General features: G+C 41.9%; 1 protein-coding gene across 4 annotated transcripts in view; it reads right to left on the reverse strand.

Moving 5' to 3' along the window:
- PLEKHA8 (pleckstrin homology domain containing A8) overlaps nt 1-25055 on the reverse strand; it is a 108998-nt gene that overhangs the window by 26824 nt on the left and 57119 nt on the right. For 3 of the 4 annotated variants that reach the window (XM_061414234.1, XM_061414233.1, XM_061414231.1), the window contains exon 14: nt 14918-20727. The exons of the other annotated variant lie outside the window; for it this stretch is intronic. In XM_061414234.1, the coding sequence (XP_061270218.1) occupies nt 20530-20727 (198 nt within the window). In that variant the 3' untranslated portion in view covers nt 14918-20529. Of the gene's footprint in view, nt 1-14917; nt 20728-25055 lie in introns of those variants that run through there. 4 annotated transcript variants of the gene reach the window in all.

The following is a 25055-nucleotide window of genomic DNA, read 5'->3' on the forward strand; positions in this document are numbered from 1 at the left end:
GAAGAACCCTGAATGTCCAGCAAGCCTATGAATTCATGCCCACCAACCCTCATTTTTTTTTAGACATTTGTATTTCTTTGTTTTCAAATTTTTTTCAAAAAAATTTGATGTTTTCTCTAGGTAGACAGGATCATAACTGAAATGAATTGAGTTGAATTTCAGGAACCCCAGCTGATGTCAAAGAAGTGCTTTCTGCTGTGAAACACACATACACACTTGTTGGAAGCATCGTCTTCAGCCCATAAACATGGTATAACCTTTAAAATTTAAGTCTTCTGTATCTTGTCTCAGTCTTTTTTATAGTTGTCAATGTAGAGGTTTTAGACATTTTATTAAATTTCTTCTTGATTATTTTATGATATTTTAAATGGTATGTGGCTCATGCGCTCAGTCGTGTTCGACTCTTTGTGGCCCCACAGACTGTAGCCCGCCAGGCTCCTCTGTCCACAAAATTCTCCAGGCAAGAATACTGGAGTGGGTAGCCATTTACTTCTCCAGGGGATCTTCCTAACCCAGGAATTGAACCCGCATCTCTTGCATCTCCTGCATTGGAGATGGATTTTTTACCACTGAGTCATCTGATTTTAAATGGCACTGTTTCTTAAATTTAATTTTCCAATTGTTTTTTGCTAGTATATAGAAATACAGCTTATTTTCCTACATTGATCTTGTATCCTACAAACATCATATATTCAGCTATTAGATCTAGTTGTCTGTGTAGAGTCCTTAGGGTTTTCTATATAAATTATTTGCAAATAAAAGGTTTTACTTCTCTTTTCAATCTGTATACCTTTTATTACTTTTGTTGCCTTACTGCACTGGCTAGAACCTCGACTTCAATAATGAAGCAATAATGACAGCAAATATCCTTACCTTCTTCCTGATCTTTGGGGGGTGGAGGGTACTCACTCTTCATACTGTTGAATGCCACCTAGTGTTATAGGTTGAATTATGTCCCTCCAAAAGTGAAAAAGTGAAAGTCGCTCAGTTGTGTCCGACTCTTTGCTATTCCATGGACTGTAGCCTGTCAGGCTCCCCTGTCCATGGAATTCTCCTGGCCAGAATAATGGCCTTCTCCAGGGGAATCTTCCCAACCCAGGGATCAAACCCAGGTCTCCTGCATTGCTGAGCCACCAGGGAAGCCCATGTCCCTCCAAATCATAGGTTTAAATCTTAATTCTGGGCAGCTGTTAATTTGACCTTATCTGAAAATAGGACCTTTGTCGATATAATCAAGACGAGGTTATACAAAGTTAGGATGGGCCCTAAATCCAATGACTGGTATTATTATCAGGAGAGAGAGAGATTTGGAGATCCAAGAAGAAGACAGTCATGTAAAGATAAAGGCAAATATTGGCGTTACGCTGCGACAAACCAAGAAACACCAAGACTGCTGACAACCACAAGAAGAAAGCAAAGAGGAATGGCAGAAAGTGGAGAGGAACAGAAGAGCCTCTTGAAGAGGGTGCAAGAGGAAAGTGAAAAACCTGGCTTAAAACTCAACATTCAAAAAACTAAGATTACGGCATCCTGTTCCAGCACTTCATGGCAAATAGATGGGGAAAAGTGGAAACAGTGACAGATTTCATTTTCTTGGGCTCCAAAATCACTGCAGACGGTGACTACAGCCATGAAATTAAAAGACCCTTGCTCCTTGGAAGAAAAGCTATGACAACCAGATAGCATATTAACAAGCAGAGACATCACTTTGTCAACAAAGTTCTGTCTAGTCAAAACTATGGTTTTTCCAGTAGTCATATATGGATGTGAGAGTTGCACCATAGAGAAGGCTGAACACTGAAGAACTGATGCTTTAGAACTGTGGTTTTAGAGAATATTCTTGAGAATCCCTTGGATTGCAAGGAGTTCAAACCAGTCAATCCTAAAGAAAATCAACCTTGAAATTCATAGGAAGGACTGATGCTGAAGCTGAAGCTCCAATACTTTGGCCACCTGATGTGAAGAACTGATTCATTGCAAGAGACCCTGATTCTGGGAAAGACTGCAGGCAGGAGGAGCAGGGGGTAACAGAGGATGAGGTGGTTGGATGGCATCACCAACTCAATGGACTCAATGTTCAAATGAGTTTGAACAAGCTCCGGGAGATGGTAAAGAGGAGAGCCTGGCATGCTATAGTCCATGGGGCTGCAAAGAGTCGGACATGATTTAGTGACTGAACAACAACAACCAGAAGCTCAGGTAAAGAAAGATTCTTTCCTAGAGCCTTCAGAGGGAGCATGACCTTGCTGACATCTCCATTTTGGACTCCTAGCCTCCAGAACTGAGAGGATACATTTCTGTTGTTTGAAACTAACGAGTAATTTGCTCTTGTTCCAGGGAACTATTATACCTAGTTTTGTAGTAAAAGACGTTCATGAAATTTTGAATTTGGTCTCTTGCTCTTCTGTTTTTATGTGGAAATACAGAGACTGAAAACTTACACTGTTGTCATTCCCGTTTTCGCAGAATCTTTAAGTCAATGACTTTAAACTTGTTTTATGGTTAGTCCATGGTTTAGCTTGGTGAATGTTCCATGTGTACTTGAACTTTTATTTTGTAAATGGATATAGTTTTCTACAAGTGTCAACGAAGTTGAATTGACTGACAGTGTTTCTTAGGTCTTCGGTCACTTGCAACCAAGAGTGCTAACTGGCGCAACATTCCTTATGCTCCCACTTCATTTCCATATTCTTTAGGAAATTCTCTAGGAATTCATATTTAGTGAAGTGCCCTCAACTAAAAGGACACACTCTCCCCTCTGGGATCATAAAGCATTTTGTTTATACTTTTTGTAGAGCTTGTATTACACTCTGATTTGTAACATAGTAATTCAAGAACATGTCTTATCTCCATTCCTCAATTGAAAATTCCTGGGGAGCAGGGTGTGGATCTGATTCATCTGTGTGTCTGCAAGGCACCTGTCACAGTGTCCTGCACACCACAGGCTCGCATTTGTTTGCACGCTTCTTGCCTGGCTGTGGAGACACTTCTGCCAAAAGAAGTCAGTTTTACAATGCAGGGACCAGCAAGAGGCTCTGTTAGACAGATCTTAGTTTTGGTGTGTGACTAAACATCTTATTTTCTAAAACATAAGATATTTTAAATGTTTCTTTTAAAAGAAATTTCCTCTCCTCGCAGTCCTGAATATTTAGCAGATCAAAACAAATAACTAAAAGGAACTTAAAAGAAAAAGCCTTAAGTGAAGACATTTATGGACAGTCAAAAGATGTCCTTCGTGAAAATTTTATTTCCTTTGTGTCCACGGGCAGCTGGAGTGAGCTGAGAAGGAAGTAAGTAACTGTTAGAAACAGGTACCTCTCTAACCACTCTACCACCACCACTTAACTAGTCTTGCCATGTGCTGGGCACAGTGTTATAAATATGCTCATCATACATACTCCTCATAACAACACCATATCAGTCTCAAAGATGAGGAAACAAAAGATTCAAAAGGTTAAATGACCCAGAGAATAAATTACAAGAGCAGAACGAGAATCCAGATCTGTCCATTCCAGTCCCATGTGGTCTCATCTTCATGCTCAGGAAGGTAAGGGTACAGAAGGATGTGCCTAAAACGTGAGTTCCCACCACATGTTCAGGAGATTCAAACATGGGCCACAGTGAAAACACCTACAAGCTTGTACCTGTCCAGGTGAGTAAGGCAACATACCAGGGGATTGTCATATGCTGCCTCACTGAATCCCTCCAAGGAGCTCAAAAGCAGGGAGTGTCCCCTCATTCTCTTGGTTTACAGAGGAGAAAGTGAAACTCAGAGAAGGTAACTTGTGCAGAGCCTCACAGGCAGGGTGCGGCAGAGCTGGGATCCAACTTCAGGTGTCTTCTGTAAAAGACATCAGTCACTGGAGCACCCAGGATGTGGGCTCTAGAGTCCGCCTGTCTGGGCTTCACAGCTCAGTTCCACCTCTCACACACATGCTCCCTGGACAGATGGAGCTGCATTTCTAAGCCTGTTTCCTCATATATAAACGGTGTTAAAAATAATAGCATGTACTTCGTAGTTAGGCTTCGCAGGTGGCACTAGTGGTAAAGAACTGGCCTGCCTGCAATGCAAGGAGACTTAAGAAAGCGGATTCGATCCCTGGATTAGGAAGATCCCATGAAGAAGGAAATGGCAACCCACTCCAGTATTCTTGCCTGGAGAATCCCAAGGACAGAGGAGCCTGGCGGGCTACAGTGCATGGTGTCGCAAAGAGTCGGACACGACTGAAGCGATTGGGCACATTCAGTTCAGTTCAGTCACTCGGTCATGTCTGACTGTTTGTGACCCCATGGACTGCAGCACACCAGGCTTCCCTGTCCATTACCAACTCCTGGAGCTTGCTCAAATTGGTGTCTATTGAGTCAGTGATGCCATCCAACCATCTCATCCTTTATTGTCCCCGTCTCCTCCTGCCTTCAGTCTTTCCCAGCATCAGGGTCTTTACCACTGAGTCAGTTCTTTGCATCAGGTGGCAAAAGATTTAGCACATACCTCCCAGTTATTCTGAGGGTTAAATGAGATACTATGTATGAAATTCTTGGCACAGTTCTGAAAGTGAAAGTGAAGTCGCTCAGTCATGTCCAACCCTTAGCGACCCCACGGACTGCAGCCTACCAGGCTCCTCTGTCCATGGGATTTTCCAGGCAAGAGTACTGGAGTGGGGTGCCATTGCCTTCTCTGAGTGGTACACAAAAATTCATTGCTTGTAATTGAGGAAGGAAGTAAAGGCTAACAGAAAGCAAAAACTCAGCCCAGCATGCTGGTGCTGCTGCAGAACAAAAGAGTTATGACTTAATCGAACCTCTGACTGGCCCTCATTTTAAGCACATTGCTCATTTTCCTTCTATTAGCCACAAAAGATAACATCCATGTATTATGTGGAGGCTAAAAGCACTGAGAGAGAACATGGTCATCTAGCCAAAGTCTTGGACTCATTTGAAAATTTCTTAGGCCTCCCACAGTTACAAGTGACAGAAACCCAACTCCAGTTAGCTCTAAATGAAGGGGGAAGTGATGATTTGTATGTTGATTTGTAGGGCTGGCAGAGATGGCCCCAGACCTCGTCTGACCCAGCACTCAGCAGCGTCTGTCTGCATCTTCTCGCTGTCTACCCTCTGAGTGGCCATCCTCAGCTCTCTGCTGCCCCCATCCCCTCCTGTCACAGGCCTCCACACAGCCAAAGGAGGCAGGCTGCCAATAAGTGTCTTCTGCCACCCCAGGCTGGTAACCCTAGAAAAAACGGATGTCTTAGTCAGCTGGGACTGCTATTCCAAAATGCCATACTCTGGCTTAAACAACAGACGCTTATTTTTCCCAGTTCTGGAGGCTGTTAGTCAGAGATCGGGGGGGCAGCCTGGTTGATTCTTGGTGGGGGTCCCCTTCCTCCATGGGCTTTCTTGGTCATGGCAGAGACTCCTTGTCTTCCTTTCATAAGAGCACCCATCCTATCATGAGGGCCGCACCCTCATGATGTAATCTAACCTTAATTATCTCCAAAACACCCCACCTCCTAATATCATCCCACTGGGGGTTAGGGGTTTCAATATATAAACTTGAGGGGACACAAACATGCAGTCCATAACAGGGATACTCTCTCCAAGTGTCCAAATACATTGTCCTGGAGAAGTCCCACGATGAGCCTGTTCTGGACCACATGTACTCTGCTGTGGCCAGAGGGCTGGGTACTGTGACTGTGGGCCCAAGCAGAACTCACAGTAGTGAAGGAGCTGTCACTCAAAGAAATAAGTGTTCCAGAGCAAGGGGAGAGGAGATTAGGGCAGAAAAATATATTAGATGTCCTCTGGAGGGAGGGGGAATATCCTATACAAAGTGTCAGGTCCACCCTAATGCCCTGTGAGTTCTTCCAGAATCCTCCAACCGGGATATAGCTATGAAGCCTCACAGCTGGCTCTAGAGCTCAGGCTAGCAGGAGGATATGCCACGGTCTCCATGGAAACGGAAATAGGTGAAGGTCTCCTTTTTGAAAGTGGCGAGACAGTCACTGCAGGGAGGGGACCTGCCCTAGAGGCAGCACTGGATCCTCTGTGACAGCAGGGACAAGTGGCCCAAGGAAGAAAAGGTGTATTTGGCCAGGAAAACTCCAGGCATGATGACCTTTTTTTTTCTTTTTAATATTTATTTGGCTGTACCAGATCTTAGTTGCAGCATGCAGGATCTAGTTCCCTGACCACAGATTGAACCTGGGCGCCTGAAGCATTGGGAGCATAGAGTCTTAGCCACAGGGCCACCAGGGAAGTTCCATGATGGCCTTTAAAGTTCTACCTCCTGTTGAAACAGGAATAATAACAACTATTACTATCACCACCATCATTTTTGGAGCTCTTACCTTCACCTAGACACTGTGCGACCTGACATTATGCACAATTCCTGATTTGATCCTGATAACAACCTTTTGGGATAGTGATTATGACCACTACAGATGAAGGAGTCTTCCAGTTCTATAATCTAGTGATTATCTTTCTATTCTAATCAAGTCAAGGATTTGGGGTTTTATAAAAGGGTCCTGCTCTCACACAAGCCATAGTAGAATATCAGGCTCTCATCAATTTCCACTAACATAATGTTGAATGGTTCTGAAAACAAATGCTTACTGAAGACAGGTGACTGCTGCATTCTCCCATCTGCCATCCCTGGCAGCTGAATTTGATCAGCACAAGCTAGTACTGAACTATAGCTCTACTGCCCAGCAATTTCACTCGGGCAGTGAAAGGGTTGACATTTCCAAGCTCAGAAGCACAAAGAAAGAAATCTTTCAGCATCTCCAATGGACTGCAGCCAATTCATGTGCAAAATTCCCAAGTTGCTGAGTCTTTCTGGCTTTCTCCTGTAAGATGACTGTCAGCTACTCCAAATGGCTTCTTTTTTCTATTTTTTCATGTTTCAGATGCACTGGGCAAGTCAGTAGGTACCATCTTGCTATTCCATTTTTTCCCCCCTTAGCCCCAAATAATATAACACTCAGGAGTTGTATAAGACGGGATATTTAGATGAATAATATGTGAGTAAAGAAACAGCAGCTTACGCATGAAAAATAACTAGTGGGAAAAAAGGAAGTGTGGTGATTAAGTGAAAAATTTAAAGTTCCTCACTTGGAGTTACAAAGCAAATGATGTATAAGGAGCAGCATATACCAGGGGTCCACCCACATTATACAATGCTTTAGATTGTATAAGTCTTATTTTAGAATAGGCCTCCTGCCCCCTATTTTTAAAATAAAAGGATAGCATAGTTATCAAACAAAAGCAATATAATAAACTATAAAGAAAAAAATAAAACTAAATCAGTACCTATGTAAAACTAACCATCATTAACTTTAGTTAAATATCATTCCTGACTTATTTTTTTAACACAGACACAGATTTTACAGAAAATAGAGGACATGTTTATAAACATAGATATATACCCCATAAAAAGGGCTCATGGGTATTGCATTCTTTGAGTTCCTGCATGCTTAAGAGTACTTGATTTGACAACTTGGTTGGCAATAATACACTTAATCCTCAGAAAACTAAAAATAGAACTATCATATGATCCAACAATCCCACTCCTGGGCATAAATCTAGATAAAACTGTAATTCAAAAAGATACATGGAGAAGGAAATGGCAACCCACTCCAGGATTCTTGCCTAGAGAATTCTGTGGACAGAGGAGCCTAGTGGGCTGCTGTCCATGGGGTCGCACAGAGTTGGATGAGACTGAAGCGACTTAGCATGCATGCATGCATTGGAGAAGGACCTGGCAACCCACTCCAGTATTCCTGCCTGGAGAATCCCAGGGGCAGAGGAGCTTGGTGGGCTGCCGTCTATGGGGTTGCACAGAGTCAGACACGACTGAAGCGACTTAGCCACCCTGGAGAATCCCAGGGGCAGAGGAGCTTGGTGGGCTGCCGTCTATGGGGTTGCACAGAGTCAGACACGACTGAAGCGACTTAGCCACAGCAGCAGCAAAAAGATACTTGCGCCCGTGTTCATAGCAGCACTATTCACAATAGCTAAGACATGGAAACAACCTAAATGTCCATAGACGGATGAAAGGATAAAGATGTGGTACACAGATATAATGGAATATTACTCAGCTATAAAAAAAACAATGAAATAATGCCATTTACAGCAACATGGATACAACTAGAGTTTATCAGAGTAAGTGAAGCTAATCAGAAAGAGAAAGACAAATACCACATGACATCACTTACAGGTGGGATCTGAACTATGACACAAGTGAACCTATCTGGGAAACAGAAACAGACCCAGAGACATCAGAGGACAGACTTGTGGTTGCTAAGCGGGAAGGGGTGTGGGGGAAGGACTAGCAGATGCGAGCCATTACATACCGGATACATAAACAAGGTCCTACTGCGTAGCAGAGGGAACTATATTCAATACCCTGGGATAAGCCATATGGAAAATAATACAAAAAAGAATGTATACAAGTATAAGTGAGCCACTGTGCTATGTAGCAGAAATGAACACAACACTGTAAATACTTCACTTAAAAAAATAAATTAAAAATTATACCAAGTCACTCCTTTTTCTCCACTCAGAACTTTGGAAACATTTCTCCATGGCTTCCAGCCACTAAATCTGGCGGTAAAGAAGTTTGAGACCCTTTGGATTTCCTTCCTAATCAGCAAAGAATTCTTTCTTCATTCTTGATGTTCATTAATTTCATCGAGCTATGTTTTAGGGGTCAAGTGCTTTCTGTAAGATTCTCTAGAACATATGTAATTTTTAGATCTGAAGATTCATTCCTTCATTTCAGGAAAACATTTCTGTCTTATTTATCTTTCAGTGAATTTTTCAGTTTCTTTTTTGGGGTGTTAATGTTCAAATATCTTTGTCTTTCTATAATTGTCCCCTCAGGAATTAATCTTTATTTTTTAAATTCTTCATTCACGTGAAATCATCTCAAGCCTTTTCTTGCACGCTACCAATTCCATTTTCAACCATGTTTTTTGCTATTTCTAATTTATTTATATGTTCTATAATAATGCTATTTTGGCCAAGTTGTTTCCTTAGCTCTGTAATCTGACTTTTTATCTCATTCTTGAGAAATCTGTATGCAGGTCAAGAAGCAACAGTTAGAACCAGACATGAACAATGGACTGGTGCCAAGTTGGGAAAGAAGTAGTACATCAAGGCCATATATTGTCACCCTGCTTATTTAACTTATATGCAGAGTTCATCATGCAAAATGCCAGGCTGGATGAAGCATAAGCTGGAATCAAGATTGCCAGGAGAAATAGCAATAACCTCAGATATGCAGATGACACCACCCTTATGGCAGAAAGCAAAGAGGAACTAAAGAGCCTCTTGATGAAGGTGAAAGAGGAGAGTGGAAAAGCTGGCTTAAACTCAACATTCCAGTCCCATCACATCATGGCAAATAGATGGGGAACCAATGGAAACAGTGGCAGACTTTATTTTCTTGGGCTCCAAAATCACTGCAGATGGTGACTGCAGCCATGAAATTAAAAGACACTTGCTCCTTGGCAGCAAAGCTATAACCAACCTAGACAGTATATTGAAAAGCAGAGACATTACTTTGCCAACAAAGGTCCATCTAGTCAAAGCTATGCTGCAGTCCATGGAGTTGCAAAGAGTCAGACACAACTGAGCGACTGAACCATTTTACTGAATTCATGTTCTTTGAGAATACAATACACCTGTAGGAACTTGTGTTTCTTAGGTAAATTCTTATTAGTTTCCTCTGCTCCCCACTCTGTTGCCTTTGCTGCCTGTAGCATATTTATGTGGTTACCAGGTCATTTTATTTACATATGCTCATGCTTAAGGTAGGTAGGTCTGTTCAGACCATTTATTTGCTCTGACACAGTGTTGGTGTATTCTACTTGGCTATTTCCATCTCATCTGACAACTCTTTCTCTTCCCCTGTGTGCTTGTGTGCTATATACTTTTCTTCATGGATGATATTAAAAGTATTTCATAACTAGCATGACACAGACGTTGAATAAGCAGGAAAGAGGTTGACCACAGTTCTGCAGCAGGGGCCTTGTTAGATCACGTTGCCCCTTTAGATAGTAGACTGTGGGGTGGTCTGGAGTTGGATCGTTCTCATGAGAGGAGCTGGAGTCAAAGTGGAGACACTTCAGATAGTGGTTATTTACTTCCTGGTTGGAGAAGGCAATGGCACCCCACTCCAGTACTCTTGCCTGGAAAATCCCATGGATGGAGGAGCCTGGTAGACTGTAGTCCATGGGGTCGCTAAGAGTCGGACACGAATGAGCGACTTCCCTTTCACTTTTCACTTTCATGCATTGGAGAAGGAAATGGCAACCCACTCCAATGTTCTTGCCTGGAGAATCCCAGGGACAGGGAAGCCTGGTGGGCTTCCGTCTATGGGGTCGCAGAGTTGGACACGACTGAAGCGACTTAGCAGCAGCAGCAGCAGCAGCAGCAGCAGCAGCATAGAAGCATTTCAATATTATAACAGTCAGCACAGTCACACCAGTGTGTACCAGCCAAACCCGAGCCCTGCCTGTCCGTGTGCATCTGTATGGGGGAGGGAGGAAGAGCTGTGTATACAGGCTTTTGTTGGAGGAGCTGGGCTCTGCTCTGCCCTCTGCTGGTTACAGTAAGTCCTGCAGCACCATGAACTCCAAATGGAGAAGAGAGATAACTACTCTTGTCACGGAAGACATAAGACCCTTGGGATGTGGGTTTTTCCTTAAATTAGGAATGGGCTGCTTGCTCCTGTCTCTTGTTCACCCATCTTTCCTCAGCGAAACCCCCTCTCCCTAAACACACACACACACACACACACACACACACACACACACACACACAGACTAGCCCCACTCAGAGAAAGTGCCCAACTCTCCAATCTTCTTTCCAAAATCTGAGATTTTAAGGAAAATTCTGGATTTTGCAAATTTCCCCAATAGGGGCAGCATCAGGAACTCTTCTCATTCTTGCCAGAAAACGTGGTCTTTTTCTTTGGCAATTATATTTCTAAGTTTAGGGCATAGTGACAAGATTGGGCTCCTTTCGTTTCATCGCTGGTGAAATTTTTTACTGGTTAAATTTTTATTTTGGTAGTTCATTTTGTTAGGCTTTAGGGGATGGAGGTTCTGTGATCTGGCCTTATTTATCCTAAAAGACCCCAAAGCACAATTTTAAAGGCCTAAACCAGCAGTTCTGGAGTTCTCAATTTGGCTGCCTATTAGAATCATTGGGGAGGTTTTAGCAACACAAGTGAAAGGCTGCATTCTACAGATTGATTTAAGTGGTCTGGGAGGGGCCTATATATCAGTGTTTTTAGTTATTTGTTTTTAAATTCTTTTTAATGACTCAGATGGAAGGACTAAACAGGGTTGAGAACTATGAGCCAGATTTTGCCTTCTGATTGTTCATAATTTGATACACATAAGTACCAGTTACAAAACATTTTATACCTGTATTAACAAAGGCAAAATATTTTTAAAAAACATAAATTATTTATACTCTGAGTGGTCAGAATATTACGTGAGCAGCCAAGGAAGCAGAAGGAATTGAAGATATGTGTATGACTTTGGTTCAAAATATTTTTATCTAACTGGATAACAGAACTAACACACCTGGAGAAAACAGGGAGCACCACTGCAGGTGAGGCCCGACTGCTAAGACAGCTCTGGGGTCCCCCATGGACAGGAAGGCACAGTTGGGCGCTGGGCACACTATTGTGAAGAAGGTGAAGGTCGATTCGGTGAGGGAGGCGGCTACAGTAGTAACTAGTCAAGTTCCCATGTAGTCACACTTCCCATCCTTTTAAAGTTCTAATTTATGCAGTATTATCTAGAAGTGCAGGATGTGTTTAGAGGTGAAATTGATGGTTGGGATTTATTGTGTCTGGATAGTTTCTGAAGAGACTCAATCTGGGTTTTCAGGAAGGGGAAAGGGCATTTCAAATCTGTAAAGGAACCTGAACCATGGCATGGAGTCATCAAGGATCAGGTTTGGAAGACAGTAACAGGTTGAAAGAGCTCAGAATTCAGAGATCAAGGCTGTAGCCACTGGGAGTGTAACAAATTGAGTCAAGAAGTGAGGGAGGAGTTTAGGGTGTTTGAATTTCTTGCCTCAGAGACTAGAATAATGGTGGTGTCACTGACTTAGATGACAAAGCTTAAGGAGCAACCACATCTGGAACTGAGGTTTCAGATGAAGGTAGGGTATCTAAGGGTTGATGATCAGGAGGTAGGTGGGTCTGGATAGGAGCTCCAAGGCCACAATCCATGTGAGCACCCTGCACCTGAAGTGTAATTTCAGGGCTGTCTGCATGGAGGCTGCTCTGTGAAGCCTGGAGATGAGTTAATTTAGCAAGGGAAATGAACTAGGTCTAAATTAGGAAGAACTAGGCAGAGAATCCGGAGAAGGCAATGGCACCCCACTCCAGGAATCTTGCCTGGAAAATCCCATGGACGGAGGAGCCTGGTAGGCTCCAGTCCATGGGGTCGCTAAGAGTCCGACATGACTTAGTGACTTCACTTTCACTTTTCACTTCCCACTTCCATGCACTGGAGAAGGAAATGGCAACCCACTCCAGTGTTCTTGCCTGGAGAATCCCAGGGATGGGGGAGCCTGGTGGGCTGCCATCTATGGGATCGCACAGAGTTGGACACGACTGAAGCGACTTAGCAGCAGCAGCAGCAGGCAGAGAATCATCCATCTCCCCCAGTGACTCACAAAAGCCAGGGGAAGAGATTTGGTCAATGAAGCACAAAGGTCAGGGGAATGTCTAAGGTGATCTCATGAAGGCCTCTGAGCCAGAGTCTGACCCTTAAAACATCCAAAAACTTTTCAACAACAACTTGGACTGTCAAGTCAAAGCAAAAAGCCCTCACATTGGTCACACTCAGTGTTTGCATAGAAGTGACAGCCCTGTTCTCTGAGGAAGGAAATGTGTTTACAGAGTAAACCAGTCACTGTGATCTCAATGCTGATGTCAGACCATCAACACTCATCAATTCTTATCAAAGCAAGCCATCCCTGCTCCAAACGCACCTCTCCACTGTGTGCTTCTGGAACGATGGTGATGACAATGGTCAAGATGTGTCTGTGTGAATGGATACAGACACATGTATATGTATGCTCATAAAAAGGGTCTTGGACATCTCTAAGCTACCCATGAGAATGTGAGAATAAAAATATTAACTGTAGGATGGTTCTCTTCCTTGTTGCTCTTTGAGTTTCCTCCACTGCAGCCACTAAGCATAGATCTTGCAAGTGTATTCATGTTCTTGCAGAAGGTAATAAAACAGGTAGAAAACGTACCCATATTCGCAGGTTCTGGAAGAATAGGAAGCAGCAGTTGTTGCTTTTCCTCAGCTGGTTCCTAAAATTAGCACAAAGCAGCTTTACTCCCCTGTCTGCTAGAAATCAGGACAGATGTCCAAACATGGTCTCTTGAACCCACCTTGGTTCATCCTCCAGGAAGCTTGTATTGTCATGGTTTCCAGGTACCCCAGCGTGGAGCAGTTGACTCTTCACACTCTCTGAGCATTCTACTCCCAGCAGGTATGGGAGAAGGCAGGAGGTGGTCACCTGGTTATACCACCATCTTTGGCAGAACTGATGCTTATGATAAGAACAAAGCTATTACAAAAAGGCTCCTGGAGTTTTGTAGGGGAATTGCACATAACTTGGAATAAGCAGAACCCACATAAACTGACTTCAGGTCTGGATGGGCATTTCCACTTTACACTGTGAAAATAATGATAGTGGTGGTGGTTCTTCAGTGTATGTTACTTGGGTTTTTGTGGATTTGCCCATATTCGGTGTGGAACAAAGACACACACGTGCTTTTATATACACCTGCTGAAAGCACTGTAAGCAAAAGGGCTGGGGTCTTATTGTAAAGCCACACAGTTCTCAAGGGGAGGACTTCTGGGGCAGGAGCTAGAAGTGGGAAAGGGAAAGTTGGCCTTCAACAGAGTTTTGCTGGTGCCTGGCGACTACCTAATTCCTCGTCCCTGCTTCTAGTGCGCCTGCATCATCCTTTCCTTCCCCATTGGCCTTCTCTTCTCCCTTCTCTTCCACGTGACCCAACATGGCTACCCCAGCTCAGACTCCACAGGACCCTTTTGCTCCAACACTACCACACTTCGCTGGTTTCTCTCTCTCTGCCTTCAAACCTCCCTGTCCCAGTTCTAAACAGCCCAGCTCATGTAAAGAGGTGGCTGGAGAGGAGGCCTCAAGTGGGCACAGGCGGGAAGCTTCCCTGAGGAGGTGGTGTGGACAGGGTTGCACTCCAGTGCCAGCCACATGCACCTATCTATCTGCAGGCATCCTAACATCCACCAGCAAGTATATGAGAGTGAACACCTGACAAGTGCAACCTTACCTTAGCACCAACTGATTTAGACAAAAAGAAGTATCTGCTTTGCATGTAAACTAATTAACCAAACAGCAACTCAAACATTTTGCACAGCAAATTCATCTCTTTGGTCTGCATTTGTGGTTTCTCTGAAAACAGAATTAAACCAGGCTGAAGAACACAGCCACCTGTAACAGCAGCTGGTCTTTCTAGCCTGCTTAGAATACCCTGGGCAATGCCATTGTAGTGGCCATTTGATGCTTCAAAATTATTTTTTGTTTAGGTCTAAATGGTTTGTTATAAAGATTTTGGAGCTAGGCTGCCTGAGTGTGTAGCCTGGCTCTACTCATTAGCTGTGGGATCTAAGACCAGGCGATTCCCCAACTGTGCCTCAGTTTTCCCATCTGTAACTTCAGGTTAATAACAGTACTGGCCCTAAAAGCTGATTAGGAGGATTAAGTGAATTAATATCTGTAAAGAGCTTGGGATGATGCCTGGCAAGTAGTATGTGTTCCAGTAAATGATACTTATTACTGGTATATTCACTAAACAAAACCCCACACAAAAATCTTCCAGAGAAGCACTTGATAAAATACTTGAAAAATAAGTTTATTATAACTAATGAATATAAAATCTGACAAATGTTTTCAAATACTTTTGCAAAAAAAGTAAATCCCTCCCTTGTTCCCCCTTCCCACAAAATACAGAGTATGAACTTGGACAGAGTTTTACATGAAACCTAAACATGAAATTCTCATTTATCCAGTTGATCCTTAAAGGCTCCAACACATTATATTCTAAGTAAATGTCCATTAAAATTAAGGAATCAACAAACCACCAGTCACTTTCTTTCTACTGTCATTATGATGCTCACTCAAAATGTTGAAGGACAAGAACAAGTAACATAGGACTGCATGTGACAGATATTCAAAGTGCATGGATCCATGAAATCACAACCAACTGAGATGAGAATACTGGGGGCAGAATTAAACACTGACTTTAAAAAGCAATCCAAGGAAATCTATGTACATAGTAGCCTTTGGCATCTGGTCTAATGTGTTTCTTCTTTACAGAGACATTATGTTGTCCATTCTATTAACCAGATTAAATCAACCTTAACACATGTCTCATCTGACACAGATTGTCCACAGCCAATTTCACATGAGGTAGTTGGGCTGCTTACTGACATTCAGTGAAATTGTCATGACACCGGGGACTCACGCATCAAACATGCCACGAGACTGGCTCATTAGCCTTCTGGGAAGCAACAGAATTACTTCCAGATCACCCTTCTTGTCACAACTGACTCCATAATACACCTATAAATAGACACAGATATGTGGGAATCTGTGGATGAGATCAGCTTTGCTAGGGGTACCAACCATCCCAGAGTGGTTTCTGTTTACAAAGTCTGGGAGGAAATACGATCGGACTTTAAAATACATAAAATAGAAAGTCTAGTGCTTAGAACAAGCAAGGTCTCTTTCTTGTGTTCTCAAATAGTGTAGCTGAGAACATGTGTTCACTCTGAAAGAGAACTGATTAAAAAGGGTAACCAAAGAATTTGGAAAACTTCTGCTCCGCAGAGTAGTGCTATGTTTTTTCCTTTTGAAATGAAAGGTTATACAGAAACAGTGCAGAAGGATCAATGCTTGTGTCAACTGTACTGCTGAGGGTCACTTCCAAGTGCCCTGAGGCAGCAGTGCGATGAGAAATCGTGCAAATGGCCTCTGTACGCAGGCTACTGCCTGTGCCAGGACAGGTCTGGGGGCATTTCCAGAGGAGGTCCAGTGAACAGTATGCTCATGGAATTGCTGAAAGGACCCTTACACCCTATTAATAGATAAGCAGTCTTAAAATACTATTAGACAGCTAGTGGGGATTTTTATGTCATTATTATGAACCCCTGAGTAAGCAACTGCAGACAATGAAGGGCTGCCTGGAAGCAGAGCGTGTTTCCAGGTAAAGCACTCTACATGCATGTCATAGGGACATGGGTTGCTGTTGACACTGAAGCTCATGTACAGACTCCACCAGATCACAAAGAGCATGGAAGTCAGGCATTCCAAGACAAAACACGTGAGCTCAGCTAACAGAACAATGGCTTAGAATGTACTGTACCCATGAATTCTAAATCTAAAAAAAATTTTAAAGGTTCACTTAAAAAAAAAAGAAATCAAACATGAAGACAGGAAAGCTGAATAATTATTAAAAAAAAAAAACAACAAACAACTAAAATCAGAAGCAAGGGATTCAGAAATGTACCATCATGGAACTAACTTCTACAGTACACGGTCATTTAGTAGGAAAAAAACCTAAGAAGAGTTTTCTTCCAGAAAGCTCCCAAAATCGCATCTTGTATTGCTCATAACCCTCTGACTTTCTTTACTGACTTAAATGATATTTCTTCTGATTTTTCACCATCAGATTTGGTTTCTTTAATAAGATACCTCTTGCTTCAGCTCTTTTAGTTTACTTCAAATTTAATAAAGAAAAGTGTAGTTTATTTATTGGTCCCTACCACAAGCTTTTCCTACTCAAAAACACTTTTCCGAAAATAGAAAACTAAAAGCATTAACTTTAGGGATGGATATGTGTGTGTGTGTGTGTGTGTGTAATTAATAATCAAAAAGAGAAGACTGCAAATCTTTCCAGCAGCATTTATCTAATAACATATCACTTTTCCTAGATGGTACACACCATATGGTCACCTGCTTCACAGCTATACATTGGGACAGGGGTTCTTTAAGAAGCTCTTGCAGACTAAGAGAGAATGCTTATAGGCTGGGCACCTGACCCTGGCTAGGCCTGTGCCAGATGCTCCACATATGTGCTAGAAAGCTGCTGCTGAAGAATGGAGCAAAACAGTTTAAAAAGGGATGGATTTGGTACTCTGATGAGGGCACTATTCACAACAATTAGAAAAGGAGATCCCTCATCATGGAATATGATATTTGGGGAGGATTTATATTCAGAATGACACACAAATAATGATGACAAGGCCCCTGAAGTCACTACTTATTCATCCTAACAAATGCTGCCTTTCAAAGTCAATTTCCTGGGCATAGATGTGCTCAACATTCCAAGAGCCCCACTTCTAAACTTCCTGTAGAACTGGATCAAGAGGTGATGAGAAAATCATCTGCACTTCATAGACACAAGGTGGTTTCTTCCCCAAAAGGTACCCCCTCTAACTTAGTATTTTTGCCAAGATTAGATATAATGAATCAAATTTGCTTTCAAAGGAGAAAAAATTGCCATCATTGAAAGGATTTTGTTTTGTTCAGTTAGACAAACACACGTTAATCCCTCCTAAGTGTAAGGCCTGGCTTCTGCCGTGGGAAGAAGTATAGACATGAATGAAATTATATGTATCAAAGTACCTTGTGAGAGATTGTTCAAATGCTACTTATTAGCTTCTAATGATACCTAGAAGACACATTACCTTTTATTTACCTTCAAGATCTCTCTAAAGGTTAATCTAGAAAGGGAATCCTAAAAATGTTTGAGCAAGGTGATTACTCCACCAACAAACATAATACCATTTTCCCATCTCCTCTGTCAGAATGAAAGAAAGCTTGGAAGCCCCAGGAATCTTGGGAGGATTCTGAAGAGAAAGCCTTAACTCTCTTTTCTCTTTGTCCTCTTCTTAGATAGTAAATGCAAATTAGCACAAATTGTGATTTTAAGTAAAATGGAGAAGCAAATAGTATAGTTCCAGGATAAAGCTCTGACTGTGCCAAGCTTCAGGTCAAACTGAATTTATCATCTAGTATGATGATAGTTCAATTTCCAGAGCTTTATGCATCTCAGGTAAACTTAACATGCTCCAGTAAGGAAAATATCTATTGAAAAACATTACTCCCTTTCTGCAGGGCTGGAAAAGTGTTGAGTAGATAATGTGACTTATTCAAGTTACTCAAGCTTCTCTGATCAAAGATCCCAGATAATATGAAATCTTCTCCAGAAAACTGGATCATATATACCAAGGCAGTACCTATATAAATGTGAAATGGTTATGTTGAGCAGCTTTCTTTTTGTGTGTATTCAGAGCCTTGGTGGAAAATCTGAGGTATATTCCGTGAGCCCACCTCTGCCAGGGACCATAGCAGTTCACCTGAGGTGACAGGAAGCACCAGCATTTGCTCAAAATGGTCATGCTTCACAACACACTTACAGTCTCCAGGTAGCCTCCCCACCTGATGGCACAATAGCTGATGTGCATTCACTCAACGTAAAGCAAAGGCAGGTGGCTTTTTCCTTGCCTTTAGGAGGCTCTGTGAAGGGCAGGAAGTCTAAATTATCCCCGAGTCCTGCTATCATGCCCACACTAGCCAGAGAAGGAGATGCACGCTAATTACTTGTGGGAGTGGAGGAGACAACACACATGCCTTAGCAGCTGCCAACAGCAAGTGCTAAAATATGAAAGAATCAATGTCACTTCAGCACTGTTTCTCTCTCCAGCTTTAAAATATCCGATGCTGTTTTTCTAAAGTTTAAGCATTTTCCACAAGTCCTTATTGTGCAGAGTACCCAATTCAATAATTTGAGCTACGTTAACTGCCCACTCGTTTGTTTAAAGACAGACAAAAAGACCAAATCAGTACCCTTCCCCACAGCAACCTCTCACCCAAGGAGAGGGTTCTCTTTGCCCTCGGAGCAGCATCCCCTGGGCCCCTCAAAGGAACACCACTTACAGCCGGGGAGCTAGCTCGTGCTGGACCTTTCCTTCCAGCGACTTTAAGCGAGTAGCCTCTGGCACAGAAGGCACCCGTGGCCTCTCTCCCACGCCCACTCCTGGCAGGCTGACTTACTGAGGGACTGAGGCCACAGTCCTGGCATCACATCACACTCTTCGGGTTGTTTCATGAAAGACTTAAAAATCCCACTTTTAAACTGTGACATGGTCCCAAAGCTCTTGAGACAGATAAGCAGCTGCATTTAGCTTGCTCTGCACCATTGGTGATTAAGCCAAGACTGGTCAGAGAGCACATTTGGAACTGCGGCCCCCGGGGACAACACCAAGGTCTGCATGTTCGGTTAAGAAAGCTGCTGAGTAAACTCGCTCCACGTCTCACTCTCCTTTTAACTACTTCACTTCAATGATAGCCTTCTCCTCTTTCCAAGAAAGGATACAAACATTTAGTTCATGCAGAAGACTGGGAATTCCATAAACTAGAATTTAATCTCATAGTTCTTCAACCCTGTTGCACAAGAATACCTTGTAAAATTTATTCAAACTCAAGGTTTATTATCCTGAGTCCTACTCCCACAATTCTGGTTCTTCAGGTCAAGGTAAGGCCTGGGAATTTAATTTTCAAACAAGCTTTCCATGTAATTTTGATGTGGTCCAGGTCACACATGGAAATCACGTGGTTCCTCCATTTAGCAGCTGTGTGACTGAGCCTATCCCTTGACCTCTAAACCTTACTTACGAAGTTTAATAATAATCCCTGAATACCATGGTTTTGCTGTGATGTCCAACTGAGATGATGCAGGGGAAAGTAGGCGGCGAAGGGTGTGTACTGCACAGGGGTCACCTCAGATGACCCACCCACCTCTCCCATACTATCCTCCGGCTCGATGCAAGGCCATACCACTCATCTCTTTAGAGATGGCACTGCTTGGTCACCAGTGTACCGGATGTGTTGAATACACAGGTTCTTCTGGCCCATGGAGCCACAGAGAAGAGAATTCTCTGCAGAACACCTAGGAATAGCAAACTCTACATTTTCAATAGCTTCAACAGAGGGGGTTAACTCCTTGAAAATTTTAGACTAATTCTAAGTTGACTGAAATAATGGCTATGAGTTATAGTCCTTGATACAGAAAATTGCTCATTTTCAGCTTGGGTTTGGGTGGCCCATTAAAACTAAAAGCTAAAAACAAAACATAATACTAACAAATTCATTGTCAAATCTGCTCTTATAACTTGCTGTTCACATCTATATAACAGCTACAATTTGTTTTTCCATGAGGCCTTTTGAACTAAATATATAGCACCTTGATTTTTAAACACACAAAACATACAGCATTGAAAAAATTATATATAAAAGCACTAGGCTTTTCCTTCCCCTCTCCTTTCCCCAAGTAAGAGATTGGAGAGGGCTGGAGCTGCTGCTGGAAATTTAAGTCGGGCAACAAAACACTTTAGCAAACTTTATTCCCTGAAGTGAGGAGGCAGCGCTACCCTGCAGATGTCATACCACCTCGTCAGACTCCAGTCCGTGGACCTCGTATAAAGTGTCCAGTATCGCCAGCTGCTTCTCCATGGCGGGGAGGTAAAGGCTGAGGTCCCTCTGCATCCCAACACTGAAAGCTGCCTTCTGGTGGTCGCCTTCCTTAATGGTTAATGCAGCCACAAAATCTTCATAGGATGGAGCTGCCCTCAGAGCTAACTGCAAAAGAATTGCTCGTGAAAAGCTGCACCATGACATGCTCACTTGCACATTATACTCATGCACAAACACATGCGTGCACACAGTCACACACATACACAGAGCTGAGGCGAGCGAGTGAAAAAACAGGCACGCATTCTTTCAGTTCATGGACTCTTCAATTATGTTTCAAGAACCAAATCACTTTAATGCTTGAAGAAGCACATATCTTCTTGGGCTATCTTGAGGACGAATAATCCCATCAAGTCAGGGAATGGTGAGAGGAGAACAGTTTGAGAAAAGCTCAAACTTTCTCATTCACAGTGATCCAGTCTCTTCCCGTGGAGTGCTAAGAATGACTTGCACGCATGCTGCTTGCACAGTCTTTGTTGGCACATGGCCAGCCTGGTGGAGCAGCTCATCATCCTGTTTATATCTCATCTCCACACACTTTCTTTACCTATGTCCCATTCACCTTTATGTAGAGATTTCCTTTGTATTCGTGAACATTTTCTAAAAATGAAGGGGGTTAACATTTATGGTTTGCTTGCATGCTGATGCTTTAATGTATTTTATCCCAGCTAATCTTTGTAAGAACCCTGTACAATCTATATCCTTTATTTTACATATGGAAATCACACAGCTAATGAGTGCCAGGGCCAGGATCTGAACTTAGGATCATCTCTCTGCTTTTTCAACCACACCACCAACCACACTGCTTCCCTGAAGAAAGATTTCCTAAGCTCCTTACAGCTCCCCTCTCTCTGCAGGCCAACTGTTCCCTAAGCATCCTGAAATCTGTTCTCTGGCATCTACTAGTTTTGGCTCCCCTGAGCTCTCTGGAGGCTTTTAAAATCTTCAATAGATTGTAAAAAAAATCTTGCAATTGCTTTCTTGAGCTTCCTTATATTGAAAGTCTTTGAGAATCAACCCTCTCCCTTTCTGCAACTGGAGAGTGACGGGCATTATGCAGTGGTTAAAGCACAGCCTCTAGGTGAGGAGACCTGGACTTGAATCCCAACTCTTTTACAGGTTAGCTTGAGGAATTTAAGCAAGGGGACTAAATTAGAACCTCAGTCTCCTTGTCCGCAGAAGATGACTGGTAGCACTTTCCTTGTTTGAGGGATTAATGGGAATGCAGGATGCGTTTACTCCACTACCTGGCACATCATAAACACTCAAATAATGGTAGGGGTATAAGGGAGAGCAAAGGACGGAGGAAAAGCAACTGCCCAAAAGTATCATGAGAGAAAGTCTCCCAGAACAGAAGGATATGAGTCTCCAGATTTAAAGACCCGGTCAAATGCTTAGCAAAACGAATGATAAAGACCCAAAGGCAAACATGGTGAAATTTTAGAAGGTGGGGATAAGGAATAGATCCTAAAAGCATCTAGGAGGAGGTGAGGAGCGGTTTACACACATTAGATTTTACAGGTTTTATAGTAGTAACACTGGAAGCTGGAGGACATCAGAGGACTGCCTTCAAAGTTCTGAGAGAAAATTACTATTAACCTTGAATTCTGGTGGTTCACGGTAAAGAATCTGCCTGCAATGCAGGAGACCCGGGTTCAACCCCTGGGTTGGGAAGACCTCCTGGAGGAGGGAATGGCTACCCACTCCACTATTCCTGCCTGGAGAATCCCATGGACAGAGGAGCCTGGTGGGCTACAGTCCATGGGGTCACAAAGAGTTGGACACGACTGAGCAACTTTCACTTTAGAATTCTACACCAGCCAAAGCAACACTCTAGGAAAAAGGGGGAAGAATAAAGACAATTTCAGGCATGCAAGAACTCAAAAATTTACTTCCCTTGCACTCCTTTTTTTTAGGAAGCTACTAGAGTTTGGATATCATCAAAAAAAAGGGATTAGATCAAGAAATTGGAAGTCACAGGACTTGGGAAATAAAATTAAGGTGAGGTGGGGACTCAGTATAGGGAAATTTATGAACAAAAGTTCTAGGACAACAGCAGTACAACAAATCAGACTGGAATAAGAGTTTAGAAAGTTCTAAAAAAAATACAGATAATCCAATACATTTGTAAGTTCAAAATGATGATGATGTGAAAGAATTCATGGTACAGAGAAAAATATAAAACTCATATAAGAAAGAACAAAAAAAGTCATAGAATTTTGGCTCATCATCATCATGTTGACTTGTGATATAATTATACAGGAGAAGTAGAGGCAGAGGAGGGGAAGTAGTGGCAGTAAGGTCTGAGGTGGCAAACTCTAATCTATTACAGAAATCAACATTAATTAAAATGGATAGGGCCACAGAGAAGAGTAAATAGTTTTAGAATTACAGAAGTATTGGAAGAAATAGCCAAAGCATTTGAAAGTTGCAGCCTCTTTTAGAGAGTCTGGGAAGTATGGAACAAACTGCCATTTTTTGTTATATAACCTTTTTGGACTCTGTGATAAAAAGCAAAATAAAACTACGTACGTATATTTACATAAAATAAAAAATGTTTAAAGTTTCTCCAGAGTGGAGCCCACAACAATGCATTTCTCAAAGGTTCCTAGGGAACAATGATGCAGCTGAGTCTATTTGGGAAACAATGACAGAACTCAACTGAAGCGGAAGCCAAAACAGAGAGCCACAGAAAGAGACAGAGCCTAGACTAGACATCAGCTCCACAAACCATAACTGTTTGAAGATAAAAGTCCAATATTTGGCTGTTAAGTAAGTCAGATTCGGTGAGTGTAAAAGATATTACCCTGAGCAACCAAGATTAGTTAGATCTGCCCCTGATGATTTTAATCAGGACATTAGAAAACTCAATAAACTTCCCGAAGTAGGGATGACTTGGAGAATAACAGGAGAGAGACTGAAAGGAAGCTCCTCTATTAATAATGCTGTTACCAAATGCTCAACAGAATCTATTTTCTTAAAAATCAGCAAATTAAAAAACTCTTGGCAGTAACATCAAGAGTCTTCCAAATGCTCTTTTCCTGTAACTTTGAGTGTTATTACCTCACACCCATGTGTTTCAGGTTTCGTTTATAAGCAGGGAAAATAGGAGAAGCCACTTCAGAGCTATGAGATTAATAACTTTATGTAAGTAAAGTGCCTAAAACAACATCCAGTGCACGGCAAGTGCTCTAAGTTGGGGTTTCAGTTCTTTGCATTAGACATAGCTATTCTACTTCCAGGAATCTATTTTGAGGAAATAACTGTTTTAGTCAAAAATGCATAAAAACAGATGCTGTTTCATCTGTAAAAACAAACTTGGAAGCAACTGAAATTTCCAACACAAAGGTTTGGAACAAATAAATTATGGTACCTCTATACTGGGGGAAATATTAGGCAATCCCTAAAAATAAGTGGGGACAACTACAGCTAATACTGCTGCTGGATATAGAGCAAACGTGTGAAAAGAGTAAATTCTAAGAATTCACATCACAAGGAGAAACATTTTTCCTTCTTCCTTTCTTTTCTTTTGTATTTATATAAGATGGATTTAGCTGAACCTATTGTGGTAATCATTTTACAATACATTTAAATCAAACCACCATGCTGTGTGCCTTAAACATACAGTAACATATGTCAGTTATTCCTCAATACAACTAGAAAGTATAAAAACTAAAAAAGTGGAGAAAAACAATACAAAACTATACAACCAGTTAAGTGTCAAAAAAACTTACATGCATGTACAGAGTAAGTATACAAAATTAAGATAATTATACACATAAAATAAAAATATAAATATCTATTAGTAGATATTTATATAAATATACACAATGAAATAGAACAACATTGAAAAGAATATGTTAAATAAATGAAAATAAGAGCAAAGAAGGCAAAACACAAAAATGTTGAAGATGGTTATTATAAAGCAGTGAGACTGTGGACAATTTTAAGTTTTACCCTATTTTTCTATACATTTTATTTTTACAATGAATCTAAATTACTAAATTAGATTAATTACTAAATTACTACATAATCTAAATTATTTAGAAAAATGCTGTAAGTTAAAATGTCCTTTCAAAGACTTATGCTCATGATACATTTTCTGCTATAGCTTCATGCTTGTTGGCAATGTCTCTTGGATCATCAATATTTCAGGATTAAACTCTGCCCTCTCTACTGGAATAACAAATAAAACAAAACTACATTTATTTTTCTTACAAATGAGGCAACTCAATGTTTCCCTGCTTTTCATCTCACCAAGGGAACTTGGGCGTCAGACACCTGCAGGCAATCACAGTATTTACTCAGGGAGATTGACGAATGGAGCAGCATCTTTTGCCTAATTTCTCACTAGCAGTTTCTCAATCATTCTGTCTTCACTGTGGAGAGCTGTGATGTGTGGGATGAGCACCAGCCTTGGAGACAGATTTGGGTTT

The sequence above is a fragment of the Bos javanicus genome, chromosome 4 (assembly GCF_032452875.1).
Source record: "Bos javanicus breed banteng chromosome 4, ARS-OSU_banteng_1.0, whole genome shotgun sequence".
Taxonomy (NCBI): domain Eukaryota; kingdom Metazoa; phylum Chordata; class Mammalia; order Artiodactyla; family Bovidae; genus Bos; species Bos javanicus.